Raw genomic sequence first — 17,401 nt, forward strand, 5'->3', positions numbered from 1 at the left:
CAATGTATTTAATAAGAATATTTCATTCATTCAGATCTAGGATGTGTTATTTTAGTGTTCCCTTTATTTTTTTTAGATAGATAGATAGATAGATAGATAGATAGATAAACACTCAAGTAGCAAATCGCAGGTCTCCCGGGAAGCTGCTGGACAGATCGCAGGAAAAAAGGATCCAACTCATTGCAGAGATAAATCTCGCTAATGGGTGGGGACCTTCAGTTTGTAAAAGGATCACATGAGATCCAAAACATCACTACTGTTTTCATAATAAACGTGTTTAAGGCATCGAGTACAATCAATCTTACAAATCGAGTAAAATCATGCTTACAATCTATGGGGTTGATTAAATTCAGGGCACCGTTTGGTCCAACTAGTGGATTTCCGTTCACACCAAGCAGAAGTTCGACAAAAGTAGTTCCACAATGCTATTTTGTGAACTGGCGCGGCCATTATGTTGGAGAATGCCTGATCGAGCCTAAACTCCCTATTAAAGGCACGAGTACGAGCAGTCTCCAACAAAGCAGCGCGCTAAATTGCTAGCACCGCAACCTCCTTACCGGTGCTATTCACTTTGGGGTCGATTCAATTCACTGACAGTTGAATAGCGCCGAGAGTTTGCTCCCGCTGCTATTCAATTCAGCTCCAGCTAAGTCAGCAAAGGCCCATTCTCGCCGACTTAACAGGTTGAATTGTCGAGAGAACGGGCATTCTCCAACTTAACTCCCAGACGCTGATTCCCGACAAAATCAGCCTCGGGGGAGCACTTTTGTCGGGTTTCTTCTCTCGTCCCCCGGGGGTGAGAGAAGAATTCCCGACAATTGAGGGTCACTTGTCGCTGTATTGAATAGCACCGGGAGCCAACTCCCGGCGCCATTCAACTGTCAGTGAATTGTATCGACCCCTTTGTGTTCAATTGAATCAACCCCCATGTTCCCTACCACATACACACTAGGGTTAATTTTTGTGTGGCTGCTTTACACCAAAAGGATACTGAAAACTAATCCAATAATACTGAACTTCAGAGCTGCCAGCTATGTTCCCCTGGGGTATCATCACTAAACCACTCTTGTCCACTGTCCAAATTTTACAATCTGTGATAAACACACTGTTCATCAGCCTGGCCGAGACGCTGAATACTGAACAGCTCATGTGCAGTAGAAGCAGCTGACGTTGTGCTCCCTGCATCATACAGAAGGGTACTGGCCTTGAAAACAGGTTTTTATGCTTGCTCTTGGATAATTACCAATAACTATACTTTGTGTGATGATGTGTAATAGTCCGCATTTTTTTTTTTTTTACATTTTATTCACTTAATGTCATCAGAGTTAAAGGCCAGCAGATCATGTTTTCGGAATTGCTTTAATCACGCACAGGAAATTTATTCTACTTTGCTGGGTCAGTAACTAATCGCACCTGTTTCAACAGACAAATCATGAGAAACTGTTGGGAGTACTTAATTGATAACCCCTTAACTAGGCCAATGCGCATAGGCTATATATAGGACCGCCATATCATCCCTTTAAACCAGAGGGTTCATGGATTACACAGGTTCTGGCTAATTAAAACCAGGTAAAAAAGTAGACTTTTAGTCAGCTGGCCACAGAACCTGTGTAATTCATTAGTGTCCTGGTTTAAAGAGATAGTATGGTAAGCTTAGCTACACATACTTTAAAGTATTCAGCATGGCAGGAGATAAAACCACATATCCACACCTTGGAGTCTAGAGATGGTGCATCTATTATAAACAAGGGAGCTCCTCTCCGACTCGTGTTGCCCTGAGATGCACTAAATCTGTGCTCCTTAGTAGGACTTGGGACACTCCAAACAGCTAAAGCTCCTCCCAAATCTTTAGGACTGCATTCTCAACTTTTAAAGCTACATCAGATCCGGTCATACAAATTACTATACATTATCAGCCTAGCCCATATATATGACTCAACAGAGGCTGATTCAAAGTAATAAGCAAATAAGTGTGTGGGGACATGATTAATTTCAGCAGTAAGTGCTGCAGCTGCGCACATATCCAAAGTCGCAGGTTTCCCCTCAAATCTCCATGAGGTAGGAATGGCCATCAACCATTGATAATTACAAATCAATGGTGGATGCCAGATGTCAAATAGTTTTACGATTGATGGGAGAGAACCAATGGCTCTCCACCTTCGATTGTAGAGACACCAATATGGTTCCCCCCCTGCCACCCACACAATACCAGATATGGAGCCTAGCTTTGCTCCCCAGTGGACTTGTGAAACCCTGCCCAAAGGCTCCGATTGGCCAGCAGCTTGCCAATCCATTGCACAGGATGACCAACAGTGGTTGAAACCATCAGTGGTTAGCCTGTGGATGGTTTTATATCTAGGTTAACCACTGATGATTAACCCACCAATCACCATCCCTATTATGAGGGGAAATGGAAAACTTCATATGCTAGCCAGCACAATGTGCCATTTTGAAACAGCACATTGCGCTGATGTTGAACTGAATTCCCCCTAAATAAAGAAAGAATAAAGGAACATTTTGCTCCTGGAACAAACAACTGCAAGGGGTGTAAATGTATTTATGTTTTTTCCTTGCAGTGAAAAAATACTGACTGCTGTAAAGGAATACACAAGACACAGCAAGAGAGACTGACTAAAGCAGGGGTAGTCAAAATCTGGCACTCCGGATGTGCCTTGCCAATGTCCATTTTAGCATGCACTAGTAGCAGAACTGTGGCAGGGCAAGCGCTCCACAGCGGCCGCAAGGCCGCATTCTGCACAGCCGTTTACTAAAAGCATATAGGATTTATTTTTTTTTATAACGCCCCCCCCCCCCCCCCCCGACACACGCGTTAACATCCAGAGAAGGTGGTTCAGAAGACCATCTAGAAACAGATACTATCGTGCAGTGAAACACATATTTCCTCACAAGGTGCAGAAAATGGATATGAGAGAGAGAGAGAGAGAGAGAGAGAGAGAGAGAGAGAGAGAGAGAGAGAGAGAGAGAGAGAGAGAGAGAGAGAGAGAGAGAGAGAGAGAGAGAGAGAAGAAACACGCTGACTCTCTACCAACCATTCAGGTCATTTTTCTATCAGCCTGTAACATGACAGGAGATGATTGGCTGGTACTTTCTCCCTCTCCAAGGAGTAGTACATCTTCCCCTTTGTGCACTGTCTGACATGCTGCATCCACCACCCAAACCTGTAATAACTAGCCATTATACTCTTATTGGCTGCGCGACCACTCCAACAATGAAACCAACATTCTCCTTGAGAACAGCGTGAACCTGCCCAGTTATGCAACTGGTGATTCCAGGGGTAACCATGAATTGATTACATTCTCATCTCAGGTTTTCTATGAAGAAATAATTTACAAGTTCCAAAATGTGATTTGGTAGGTTCGAGTTTTCCCATCACAAAACCAAGTACACATCACGAAAAGGAAATGCATGCCAAACAGCCGCTAAAACACAAGCTTACCCAATAGAAATGAGCTGCATACAGTAGAATGAGGTTCAGATACAGAGGGCAATTATACCAGTTACGTCACTGTGTAGGACAGATTACAGAGGCAAAGGTAAGGCAACACGCGGAAGCTAGCAGGAGCATACATTGGCGAAGATCAATTCAGTACTCCGTGATCTTTCTGCCCAACATACGGGCAATGAATGCATCTCTCTGCTGGCCTTCTGCCTCCTGACATTCATTATTTAGATAAAGCAAAGAAAGAAGGAAGGATGTTTTTTTATGAGGTACTCATTACCACTGTCTAGCTCTGTTGAAATACATCACATTTTCATACTTTGATTTCTCTATTCCCTGTGCTTTTACATAACCAAATCTGTACAAATGTAACAATTACTCCAAAAGCTACTGTATCCCCCGTCTCGTGAGATTCATCCGGTGCAGGTATATTATTAGACTTAATTGTTGTTAGCGTCGGTAGGGTAAGCTGGCCGGCACAGTGACTGCCAAAAGCAGTGAATAGCTAATAATCACACGCCACTGGGATCAGTTTATAGAGCAGGTATATTAGAACTGAAGGCTTCTTGGAAAGGATGGCATATTGTTTTGTTATACATTGGGCACGATTCAATTCAAAGACAGTTGAATAACGCCAGGAATTAGCTCCCAGGCCATTCAATATAGTGCAGTTGTAAGTCAAAGAATGCCCGTTCTCCTGGACTAAACAGGGATTTTTGTTGAGAGAACAGTCATTCTCCGGCGTGACACTGTTTCCGTCACACTAATTTCAGAAATCAGCATCGCGCCGGCACTTTTGTCGGATTTCTGCTTGCACCACTCCAGGGGTGCCAGAAGAAATCCCGTCATCGAGTGTCACAGGACGCTCTATTGAATAGTCTCGGAACGAATTCCCGGCGCTATTCATTTCTGTTTGAACTGAATTGTGCCCAATAAGATGTAATTAAAAGCTACTGATTTATTTCATTCGAAGTGGTGAACAGAGCTACAGATATGTGCTGTGTCAAATGTTACTTTGTGCTGTAAATGTGGCAATAAAGATGTAGACTGGCCATGTGTAAAGGTGGGTACACACTGATAGATATATCTGCTGATCAAATGATCAGCAGATGTATCTATGGACGGATCAGGCAGTGTGCTGTGCATACACACTGCCCGATCCGTCGGGGACTGATGTCATGAACTGGTACGCCCGCCTAGTTCAGCTGTCAATCACCGCCGGCTGCCGCAGCATGTGTACGGGCAGCCAGCTGGTCGCCCGTACACACAGCGCGATGCGCCAATATATCGGTAGATATATTGGCCGTCGGCTGTGCTGTGGGGCCGACGCATTATGTTTGTGAGCGACGGAGTTCACAGACCTATCGCCCGTTCACACTGGCCGACGGACCCGCAATATATCGGCCGTTCAATAACGGCCGATATATCGGCTAGTGTGTACCCACCTTAACAGTACTTTATTATAGTAGACAGATCTCTATAAAAGTTTCAGATTAAAGTGGCAGCTCAAACCTAGCTCTACACCTATCTAGCTGGTACATCATCATTTCTAATATAGTAGATATTTCATTTTTTGCTTGCAATATACCCCATAAACACTGTAGATTACAGTACACAGACTTTGCACTTGCCCATAGGACAATATACAGTACATCTGGCTTACAAACACGTTTTGGAACCCAAGCCTGTAGTTTCGCATACATGCAAATATTTCAAACAACACAATCTGTTGGTAAAAGCAGTTGTAAAGTTTATTGGAAGCTCTGGATTAGATTACAGTATCGTAAGAAATACTCCGTTTTCATCTCATTTATTCAGTGCTACTCAAACAGATTTAAACATCTGCTCCTAAGGAAACCAAACATGAAAAACAATAGACACCATCACACAGAGACTCGTCAAGAAATAGAGGATGACATGTCAATCACTGGGAAATCAAAGGGACAATAAAACCAACTGTTAAAGCTTACTCCAATACAGAAAAACAATAAGCAATATATCTGTATTAGAAGAAGTGAAAACAGTTCATCATAATAATTGATGCCAGGAAAACACGGACATGTAACCTATTATCTTACCAAAGGATCACATAACCCTAATAACTGACAATTTTTATGAATGAACCTACATGAAGTATGTATAGTTAATTCCTGTGAGATTTACTAGAGGAACATCTATCCACCAAGCTTGTTGAGTTCACAATCACCTCACAGCCTGTCCAATCAGGTACACAGTTCGATTGAGAAAAACCAAACTCAAAATTGGTGGAAAGATTTGCCTATACCAAGATGCCTCTTGGAGTTTGCCAGCAGCAGCATCATCATCACCACCACCATACAAAGGGAGTGCGCATTAAACCACGTTACCTGACCTCTGGAAGGTCACATGATACTATTTTCTTTACAGTGGATACAAAACCGATGCTGTCAGCTCTTCCGACAATTGTGTATTCACAAATACCCCTTTTCAGTCATGCCTAGTGAGAAAAACATTAAAATGAGCATCAAAACATAGTAACAACATCGCTTCATATTATACATGGCTTCAATTACAAGAAAAACATGGTCCTACAATAACTCAGAAACATTCAAAAGTAGCTACAATAGACATTCTCAAATGCAGTCTTCCAGGCAACCTAACGGTTCAGGTTAAGTATATCCATGACTCAGCACAGATGGTTACATCAAACTGACTGAGGTACAAATTAAGTTACCTGTGGCCAAGCACAGACATACTTAAAACCTGGACTGTTAGGGTACCTTGAGACTTCATTTGGGAACCTCTGCGCTAGAACATTAGCTGTAAAATATAGTAGTCAGTCACTTGCTCAAGTGACTATGCCAACACGAGAACGTCAACATAGTTCAAACTGTCGACAGGCACCATGTTATCCTCAGAAAGTCGATATGTTCACAATGCCGACATTATAAGCAAGCCGATGGTTAGGCACCAAGAGTAGAGTGAGGGATAGGGATTAGGGATAAAGGGGAAATACTAACACCGCTGATCCCTCAGAGGTCTGACCCAGAAATGACAGTCACAGGACCACCGGAGCCTAGAAGCTAATGGGAGAAGGTAAGAACCAGGGGCTGTGTGTTGACATATCATCTGTGTAGACATGTTGGCATTCTCATATTGACTTACAGACCGTTGTCATAACTGGCAACAAATTATCTATCTTTTAACCAAAGCTTACCACACGCCTTAATCTCCACTTTCTCCAACTGACCTGCTCTCTTCCCCAATTCACACATCGCCTCAGTATTACCCCTTTCACACCAAACTGCATTGAACCTAGGTTACTTAAAATTGTTTCAAGCCATGTCACAGTTGCTTGAAACAGTGTTCACTCTGCAGTCTGGACAAGGGTTATTGCCGGCAGCTGGAGATGACATCATCTCCAAGTAACAGTGATCCAGCTGTTACTTTTAGGGGTTGTGTCCATGTTCCCGTCGTGATCAGGACCAGGAAGTGACAGCACAAGAGGGCAGTAGATAACCTCAAACGAACGGAGAAAACATTTAGGTGCTGTAAGGGCGGAAGTTATTTTGTTTTTTCTATGCACCACTGGACCCTCGCAGGCTCGCTTCATTCGCCACACTCCAGGCTCAGTGTCTTGCTCCGCTCGCCACAGGTTACTATTCCAAATAGTTTGTGACATGGACCCAGGGGCTTATGGGAAAGGTCCTTTCCACAAAGGGAAACTAGATGCTACCCTACTTTTAGTATGATTGTGTATCAAGCTTTCAGACTACCCAGATTCGACCCTAGTCATGACACAGAAAACACACAACCCGAATAGACCCCGTCAGGTTGCCCCATCAATATGCCAGGTCAGAGGCTAGGTGTGAAGTGGGTATAGGTAAGCTCTTACAGACAGGGCCCTCCATCCTCACCAGCACTATCCTTGCTTTCAGTGCTCCTCGTCTCCTAATCCCCTTCAGCAATCCTGACTGTGCGCCCGCCCTTCATTGGGTGCAGGATCACAGCGTGCTCAGCAACCGTCCTCTCCCCATGACTCACCATCTCACATCTACCTTCTACCTGGTTTATCAGTTTCATGCTTTAGGTGGAGACGTATCAAAGCTTGGCGAGTGATAAAGTGGAGAGAGAGAAACTTCCACCCAACCAGCTCCTGTCATTTTTCAAACACAGCCTGTAACATGGCAGTTAGCAACAGATTTCTGGCTGGTACTTTATCTCTCTCCAAGCTTGGATAAACCTGCTCCTACGCATTGCTTTATCATTAAACCATATTTGCACAGTAATCTGTATATTACCTGCACCAAGGATATGGTATTTGCTGACAGTGAACAAAGGAACCACATGTCCCAGCATAACAGCCAGATACCAGGTAGGGCTGCGGAGAAGGGACCCCTGGAAGCCACCAGGGCACCGGTGACCAGCATGCCTCCGCACACGTGACACCTGCCAGGCAGGGACAGCTCGCACAGCACCCGGAAGTGAATATCCCCAGACAGCCACACCTCCTAGTGACGCCGCCATGTCACTGGCGTCATCCCAGCCAACCGATCCACTGCCAGCAACGTCACAGCCTTCACATGACCTTTGGGCTTCGCTAAAAGCGAGCTTCTTACCCCAACCTGCCACACAGCGTCAGTGTGTCTCGTAATTACAGCGCTGGCGTAGATCAGGGCCTACCTCGCACCGGGCGGCTCTACCACCGAGCCCCGCCGCCCGTCTCCGCTGCGCCTCCTGCCCGACTGAGCATAAAATGGGAAATATCCTCTTCAAAATGGCGCTGATCCCCTTGGCGAGCGCCTGCGCACTTCGCCGGAGCGCGCATAAGGCCACGCCCCTTGCGCTGCGCCTCCAGCTTGTTCTAAACTCGGCTTTAGTTCCGTTTCCAGGAAACAGAGCAGCCAATCACACGGCGACCAAAGGGTCACCGCTCGCCCTGCGCAGCCAATCAGCGCGTTTATGCGCACCATCCGGATCTTAAATGTCTAATCACGCACCGAAAGGGGCCGTGCTATCTGGTAGCTAACCAATCAGCGGCTGCAGCTCAATCCCACCAGTGAGGAGGCGCATTTCTCGTACCTGTATCCTAGGCAGCCAATTACGTTTCAGAGTCATGCGACCAATGAGAGCTCAGCGAATACCGGCCAATAGGACGCTGAGTCTGCTCCCCACGGCGTGAGGATGAGCCAATGGTGTTCCGAGAAGGACTGGTTCTGCTCAACAGCTTGTTATTCCGTCTGTAGCTGCTTGCAGTTCCGTGCCAGGGGGGAGTTGTAGTATCCGAGTGCGTGAGTGAAACTTTCCCCTCATCTCACCCGCTCTGGTGCTCCCTGCGGTCCGAGGGGCGGAGGGGAGGCTGGTGGGGGCGGGATCCCTCTGCTCGGGGCATCCGGCTTTGGCCGAGCGCTGACTTCTCAGGCGAGAGTTTGGAGGTATGTGATGGGGCTGGGGAGTGAATGGCAGGCGGCTGCGGGAGGAGCAGGGTGGCGGGCGCTGGGGTGAGAGTGTCTGGGGCCGGCCCCTGTGAGGATCGCACCGGGCATATGGGGTGTCTCGGGGCAGCCGGGGAGGAGGGGGGCCGGGGAACGCCGCTCTCCTGCTCCCAGCAACTTCCACAAAGGGCGCGGGGGAGGGGGGGAGAGACCCCACAGGCGGGTGACAGGGACCCCACAGGCGGGTGACAGGGACCCGGCGAGCAACGGCGACGTGACATTTCCCCGCTCGGGTGACGGAGACCCGGCGCCTGCCCCCCCCCCCCCCCCCCCCCCCCCCCCCCCTGAGAGAACCCGGCACAGTGCGGAGAGGGTCTGGCCCGGCCTGTAGCTCCCTCACCTCCCTGCTGGCCCTGGGCTGCTCATGGTGGCCCCACCTGGCCGCTCTGTGGAGCAGTGATAGGCCACCTGACACACCTCAGGGGCCACATGGGTGTCTTCTCACCCTGCACAGGGCCACACAGCACCCTTCCTCTCAGTGATAACACATGTGATCACAGCCAGAGCCGCCTGTCTATATCAGCAGGCATTATACACGTTACACAGCTGTGCTGCCAGTACAGCAGGAAGGGGCTGAGGGCCACAGGTTGGGGGCCCATCACTACTGTAGGCTGGGTGGTACTGTGCAGTGGATGTCAGTGTCTTCCCTAATGTGCTGTCTTCTTTGCCTCTTGCAGCCGTAGTGAACACAAATCTTCGAGCTGGAATCCCTCAAATAACCTTGGACAATGAAGGTAAGTGGCCTGATCACCCCGTGCCACATCCACTGCCCATACTGGCACATGCTGGCGTGTTGTTCCTCTGGCCTTCTGTCAGCAATCTCTTGCAGGCTGGCGAATGCGCTAGTCAGTGGCTTTTTGCTCGCTGTTTATAGTTTCTTGTACCAGAATGAGAAGCGTTTGTAAATCCGCACCGTAGATAACACCCTTCCTGACTTATACTCCTTTTATTTCCTTTCCTGCTATATTATTAGTAGAGTATGTAAAATGTACCCTTCCACGTCATTAGTGATGGGGTGAGGGGATAGTGTTTGTGTTGGCAGGGAAATACTTTAGTGTTTGCAACTTTTCGTAGCAGTGCTTCTTTAATATACAGACAGTGCAACCAGTTTTACACATGCATTGTTCCTATGTGGCTTGTTTTTCTTTTTTGTGTCACAACGCTTGTGTAACATATGTTGTCCATTTCATACTACAACTGCATAACATTTAGAATACATGGTGCAGATTGTACTCCTGTGTTTTGTTTGGTCACATCATCTGTTTTGCTTGTGTACAATCTACTGTTACTTTTCTATGCTGTAAGTATTTGTTCTGTTCCTTCTCTATAGTGAGCTGTGGTGGATTTTACCTTGGAGCTGCAGCCCTCCCCAGTAAAATCCGACGTCCCAGTGACTGCCTAGCAGTGGCTTCCCTGCTGTATAACATGATGGACGGGCAGTCTAAGGGCTGTAACGCACACTCCGGTTTTTCCCGGATGGCAAAAAGCCGGACAAACTTTGTCCGGCTTTTTGCCATCCGGGAGAAACCGGCAGTGTCTGTCACACAGGACGGCTTTTAGCCGTGTGTGATGCTGTGCGCATGCGCAGCATCAGACACGGCTACAGTAAAAACCGTTGTGTGTGAAAGCTCCCCTTCACACACACGGTTTACTGGCTCCAAAGACGGCACGGCGGCCGCCCGGCCGCCGGACCTTCCAGTGGTGAGACCCGGCTGCAACCCGGCAGCCGGGCCGGGGCCGTGCAGTGTGAAGGCACCCTAGCCCTCACACTGTTAACTACAATGCTGGCACGGCCGGCAAAAGCCGTGTAAAGGTGTTTTCTCCCACTGGGATTGCCAGTCTGGAGTGCTATTAGCAGAGAGAGTGTTTCCAGTGGGAAGCTACTCCTCTGCTATCATGGCAGTCCCTACCTGCTTCTAGGGGCTGCAGATGTGCAGTCCCTTTTTAACCTGCTTCTTCATTTGTGCAATCCCGCACAAGCTGCATGTTTCAGACCTGCAGATCAGCCAGGGTGTAGAGGTAGGAGACGCTGCTGATACGTAGTAAATGTAAATTTGTTGATGAGTTAAAATTGAGACAGGGCAATGATATTGTGAGAATGGTTATGTTTGTAGTGTGCTATGTTCTAGGAGGACTCGAACACTGACATGTTAACATCCTAAACCTGATTTAGTCTGCTTACTACTTTACATTGCTCTTGTGCGATTGTGTGGTTGTGACTTTAGGAACGTGTTTCTTTCTGTGCAATCTGATTTTATGAAAGTGATCAGTTTTTCGATGTTCAGCAAAGTCCCAATGTACAGAACCTTTGTGCATTCCCTTCAGTATTTATTGTAAACCTCTCATTGTGTTGGAAAATAATTTGCCTGTCTGTTCCCTTCTTAGTGAACATTAGTGAAGTTGTGCATGACCTGAATGAGTAGCTTGGGAGTCTAGACCCATGTTCACAGACATTGGGCCTGATTCATTAACAATTGCAAATGTGAGATTGCACGCAGTGAGCGATTATCAGTAGACTGGGCATGCATGAAAGGCAAATTGTGATCGCCTTGCGTGTACAACCTAATTGTAAAGAGAACACATTTTGATTCACAGGAAGTAAACGTTCGTGGGTGGTAACATCATTGATTTGAGTATGCTGGGGTTAGCCGCAACTGTCGATTGTGTCCTCTCTTTTTTTTTTTTTTTTTTTTTTTTTTTTTTTTTTTTTTGCGTATGCATTGCGAATCTGCTAATGCCTACGCAGATTTGCAAATCAATAGGAGGGTGGCTCTTCACATGCAAATTTTAGCAATAGCAGATTTGTGAACATCGCTATCTCAGCCTCCATAATGAATCGGGCCCCTAGTACACAAGTAGTTTATTTCCACTTGTGAAACCGATCTATTTTCACTGGTCTCACTGGCTGTTATCAGGGCAGTACATGATGCACTCCTACACCACCATTTCCCCAATCTTACTCCCTGTTATTGGGGTGCATACATTTTCCCATTTTGCTCTCATATCTCCTATCCTCAAAAGACCATCCCTGGACCCCCACCTCTCCATCCAGCTACTGTCCAATCTCTCTCCTTCCCTCAACCTCTGAAACTACATGATGCATAAATTCACACATAGTTTTTAACACGTCATTACTTTTTCATATATTTATTAATATCTCTTTTCTGGACATTTCCCCCCCGAGTATTATTTATTTTCTGTTCTCCATTTGTTTTCTAATTGTACCATATTCACATACAGTTACTTCCTTTCTCACTGCTGTATGTAGTATGGTTTTATTTAATAAATCAGTATAGCAGAGAAATATATGACATTTTATTTCGGGGCTCTGCGGTCTCACTTCTAGTAACCACTGTCTTTCAGACTATACTAACTTTCTATTTAATGCTCTTTCTTGTTATCTGAGGTAACTACTGTACTACTGCTTGTCTTTTATTAGGCAGCGGATGAGCCTGCCTACCTAACCGTGGGGACTGATGTCAGTGCTAAGTACCGGGGTGCCTTCTGCGAGGCAAAGATTAAAACCGTGAAACGACTGGTGAAAGTTAAGGTATGTTGTGCAATAAATGGGGACATAGGTTTCTGTATTTTATAAGGTCTGGTTTAAATTTGCGTTAGTTAATGTGTTATAAATTCTATATTGTTATTAGCATTTATGTAAAATCAGGCGTTGTGCGTGTTTGTTTTATTAGTATTTGGAAAATGCTGACATTGGGCTACAGCTTTCAGAATGACAATCCTGGAAGCTATTAGAGCAGATTAGGAATTGTAATACTAGAATGTAACCATCACACCATCTTCACTAAGCAAATGTCTGGGAATGCCTTGTTCCCTCTAAAAATAAATAAATATATAGATATGTATTTTTTGTTTGTTTGTCCAAGCAGAAGGCCCATAGACAATGTCCTTCATCAAGTAATGTTCAATTAGAGGGGACTGCTGAACTCTTAAGAGCCCTACACATTTGGCGATCCGCCGCCGAGCTACCCGATGGCGGATACGGACGACGGGCGACCCGGTGGCGGGGGGGACAGTGACGGGGGGAGGGAAGTTTCTTCACTTTCCCCGTCACCCGGCTCCATAGAAGTGCAGGCAAATATGGACAAGATCGTCCATATTGGCCTGCATGCACAGCTGACGGGGCACCAGCGATAAACGAGCGCGGGGCCGCGCATCGTTCATCGCTGTTGCCTCCACACTGCACGATATGAACGTTATCTCGTTCATCAATGAACAAGATCGTTCATATCTTGCAGTCAGATCGCCCAGTGTGTAGGGCCTATTACTGTTGTGCTGCTAACCCTTGTTCTTTTGCAGGCAGTCTCTTAGCCCTCTTGTCAGCAATATGTGTCTGTAAATGTTGTCAAGACGCACAGGTTCTAAGATGATCTGCTTGCTAGTGTTTGGCTCAGGCTCCTGGGAGTTCTAGTCCAGTAACGGCCTAAAAGACCTAAATACCTGACCTAGATGTAGACCATTTGAAAATAAGTTACACTTAGATTCACTTGTTATCTTTGTGGCCAAACACATGCTGATCTGTCATATACAGCTATCTACATTACTGTGCAGCGTTGGGCATATTCCTTGCACAGCAGTCGTGCAAAGCAATTCCACTCAAGTAGCTGGGCATCCAGGGCCTCCTGAAAGAACAATTGGGCCACCTGGATTTTGGTGGCTTACACTTTTCGTTTATTTCCGGGTCAGCTGATGGTCTCACAACACCAACAGAGGTCATTAGCCTAGCCAGAATAGATTTATGTTCCATTGTCTCATATTAGATCTTATTCAAAAATATAGAGGTTATTTTTTTGCTGTGTTTTTTTTTTTTTTTTTTTTTTTTTTTTTATAGATGAGACCATAACCTTCAAAGGCTGGAGTGTGCGTTGCCTGCATAAAATACCTTCCACACACCTAGTTTATAACCTAGGAATTGTCAGCTTGTGAGCTAAATCAGTGGTTCTCAACCTCGGTCCTCAAGTATCCCTAACAGTTCATGTTTTCCAGGTCACCTAGCAGTTGAACAGGTGTATTCATTACTCACTGACACATTTTAAAAGACCCACAGGTGGAGCAAATTATTTCACTTGCAATCCTGTGGGGAGACCTGGAAAACATGAACTGTTGGGGGGTACTTGAGGACTGCGGGTGAGAACCACTGAGCTAAATCATTGGGGAAATTACACGATTACTTTCAAATGATCTTTTGATGCTGTGTGTGCCCTTCAAAAAAAAAAAATTTTTCTCTGCTTTCCTCTTTAAAAAAAATTAAAATAAAAAAAATGTTGCTCAGTGCTGTTGCCGAACACATTTTATTTAATTTGTAAATGTTGTTACATGCACAGGTAACTTTGAAACAAGATAGCTCTACACAACTGATACAGGATGACCAAGTAAAAGGACCATTAAGGGTGAGTGTGATGTTTGCGTTGCTTTTTATCTATATTGTGGGCATGTTATGTGAGAAAAGTATCTTTTTATGACAAGTGGTTTCTCATGTCATGTGACTGTTTATTAGGATATCTTGTGTTTTATTGGAACTACTGCTCAAGCTACTGTAAATTATTATGGGACTTAACTAGCATGGTGGTCAGATCACATGCAACCACGCCGCCCCACTTTGTCCCGCAGTTTCTTACGAGGAGATCTGTTCTGCAGATGTGCATAATATAATATTTTTTTAAAATATTTTTTTTAAACTGTATAAAATAAAATAAAAAAAAATTGTAGCAAAGGTTTTGAAAGGAAAAATTGTCAGCTAAGTGGTTAAGTCAACACCGCTTTCCATAACCTGTACAAGAGTCACAGAACACCTGAATGGCTTCTGACATACTTAATAACTTATAGTTTAAGGTACATTATCAGTTTAGCTTTTTTTTTTTTTTTTTTACCTTGGCTAAGCTAATAGTTTGTAATATTTTGTCTCTGTAGAGGAAAAATATGAGAAGTAAGTTGTTTAGGTATATCTAACTTTTTGGGGTGCTACGGTCTTCATTAGTTTTATGTGTAAGCAATCTTCAAAATGCCCTACAACCTGAGTATTGTATAAGATGAAAGGAGAATGTAAAGTTCTTTCTCTGAATAGACAGAGCTGTCTGTGGATGTTTGCCATCAGTGTCTTTGTAAAATGAAGCACGCATTCTGTAACCACAATGGTAGATGATGGAAACGCTAAGTATTTCTCTATCGTCCTAGTGGATGCTGGGGTTCCTGAAAGGACCATGGGGAATAGCGGCTCCGCAGGAGACAGGGCACAAAAAGTAAAGCTTTAGGATCAGGTGGTGTGCACTGGCTCCTCCCCCTATGACCCTCCTCCAAGCCTCAGTTAGATTTTTGTGCCCGGCCGAGAAGGGTGCAATCTAGGTGGCTCTCCTAAAGAGCTGCTTAGAAAAGTTTAGCTTAGGTTTTTTATTTTACAGTGAGTCCTGCTGGCAACAGGATCACTGCAACGAGGGACTTAGGGGAGAAGAAGTGAACTCACCTGCGTGCAGGATGGATTGGCTTCTTTGGCTACTGGACATTAGCTCCAGAGGGACGATCACAGGTACAGCCTGGATGGTCACCGGAGCCTCGCCGCCGGCCCCCTTGCAGATGCTGAAACAAGAAGAAGGTCCAGAATCGGCGGCATGAAGACTCCTCAGTCTTCTTAAGGTAGCGCACAGCACTGCAGCTGTGCGCCATTTCCTCTCAGCACACTTCACACGGCAGTCACTGAGGGTGCAGGGCGCTGGGAGGGGGGCGCCCTGGGAGGCAATGAAAACCTATTTTTGGCTAAAAATACCTCACATATAGCCTCCGGGGGCTATATGGAGATATTTAACCCCTGCCAGAATACGTTAAGAGCGGGAGACGAGGCCGCCGAAAAAGGGGCGGGGCCTATCTCCTCAGCACACAGCGCCATTTTCCCTCACAGAAAGGCTGGAGGGAAGGCTCCCAGGCTCTCCCCTGCACTGCACTACAGAAACAGGGTTAAAACAGAGAGGGGGGGCACTAATTTGGCGTTAGAAATATATAAAAAAGATGCTATAAGGGAAAACACTTATATAAGGTTGTCCCTATATAATTATAGCGTTTTTGGTGTGTGCTGGCAAACTCTCCCTCTGTCTCTCCAAAGGGCTAGTAGGTCCTGTCCTCTATCAGAGCATTCCCTGTGTGTGTGCTGTGTGTCGGTACGTGTGTGTCGACATGTATGAGGACGATGTTGGTGAGGAGGCGGAGCAATTGCCTGTAATGGTGATGTCACTCTCTAGGGAGTCGACACCGGAATGGATGGCTTATTTAGGGAATTACGTGATAATGTCAACACGCGGCAAGGTCGGTTGACGACATGAGACGGCCGACAAACAATTAGTACCGGTCCAGACGTCTCAAAAACACCGTCAGGGGTTTTAAAACGCCCGTTTACTTTAGTCGGTCGACACAGACACAGACAGGGACACTGAATCCAGTGTCGACGGTGAATAAACAAACGTATTCCTTATTAGGGCCACACGTTAAGGGCAATGAAGGAGGTGTTACATATTTCTGATACTACAAGTACCACAAAAGAGGGTATTATGTGGGATGTGAAAAAACTACCGTAGTTTTTCCTGAATCAGATAAATTAAATGAAGTGTGTGATGATGCGTGGGTTCCCCCCGATAGAAAATATGGGCGGTATACCCTTTCCCGCCAGAAGTTAGGGCGCGTTGGGAAACACCCCTTAGGGTGGATAAGGCGCTCACACGCTTATCAGAACAAGTGGCGGTACCGTCTATAGATAGGGCCGTCCTCAAGGAGCCAGCTGACAGGAGGCTGGAAAATATCATAAAAAGTATATACACACATACTGGTGTTATACTGCGACCAGCGATCGCCTCAGCCTGGATGTGCAGAGCTGGGGTGGCTTGGTCGGATTCCCTGACTAAAAATATTGATACCCTTGACAGGGACAGTATTTTATTGACTATAGAGCATTTAAAGGATGCATTTCTATATATGCGAGATGCACAGAGGGATATTTGCACTCTGGCATCAAGAGTAAGTGCGATGTCCATATCTGCCAGAAGATGTTTATGGACACGACAGTGGTCAGGTGATGCAGATTCCAAACGGCACAAAGGTGTATTGCCGTATAAAGGAAGAGGAGTTATTTGGGGTCGGTCCATCGGACCTGGTGGCCACGGCAACTGCTGGAAAATCCACCGTTTTTTACCCTAAGTCACATCTCTGCAGAAAAAGACACCGTCTTTTCAGCTTCAGTCCTTTCGTCCCTATAAGAGTCATATCTGCCCAGGGATAGAGGAAAGGGAAGAAGACTGCAGCAGGCAGCCCATTCCCAGGAACAGAAGCGTTCCACCGCTTCTGACAAGCTCTCAGCATGACGCTGAGACCGTACAGGACCCCTGGATCCTACAAGTAGTATCCCAGGGGTACAGATTGGAATGTCGAGACGTTTCCCCTGCGCAGGCTCCTGAAGTCTGCTTTACCA

The 17,401-nt window shown here is 45.9% G+C and overlaps 1 protein-coding gene and 1 long non-coding RNA gene across 5 annotated transcripts in view; one reads left to right on the plus strand and one right to left on the minus strand.

Moving 5' to 3' along the window:
- Positions 1 to 5,187: 5,187 nt before the first annotated feature.
- On the minus strand, positions 5,188 to 8,401 carry LOC134980952 (uncharacterized). Its single transcript, XR_010190492.1, has 2 exons — positions 7,741 to 8,401; positions 5,188 to 5,936 (listed from the first exon to the last, which is right to left on the minus strand). It is a non-coding gene; the product is annotated as an uncharacterized LOC134980952 (long non-coding RNA).
- A 161-nt stretch (positions 8,402 to 8,562) lies between these two features.
- ARID4A (AT-rich interaction domain 4A) overlaps positions 8,563 to 17,401 on the plus strand; it is a 201,586-nt gene continuing 192,747 nt past the window's right edge. For 2 of the 4 annotated variants that reach the window (XM_063947994.1, XM_063947997.1), the window contains exons 1-4: positions 8,756 to 8,874; positions 9,612 to 9,668; positions 12,374 to 12,484; positions 14,277 to 14,342. In XM_063947994.1, the coding sequence (XP_063804064.1) occupies positions 9,663 to 9,668; positions 12,374 to 12,484; positions 14,277 to 14,342 (183 nt within the window). In that variant the 5' untranslated portion in view covers positions 8,756 to 8,874; positions 9,612 to 9,662. Of the gene's footprint in view, positions 8,731 to 8,755; positions 8,875 to 9,611; positions 9,669 to 12,373; positions 12,485 to 14,276; positions 14,343 to 17,401 lie in introns of those variants that run through there. The other 2 variants (XM_063947995.1, XM_063947996.1) reach the window with 2 other exon arrangements.

This window comes from Pseudophryne corroboree, chromosome 12 (assembly GCF_028390025.1).
Source record: "Pseudophryne corroboree isolate aPseCor3 chromosome 12, aPseCor3.hap2, whole genome shotgun sequence".
Lineage (NCBI taxonomy): Eukaryota > Metazoa > Chordata > Amphibia > Anura > Myobatrachidae > Pseudophryne > Pseudophryne corroboree.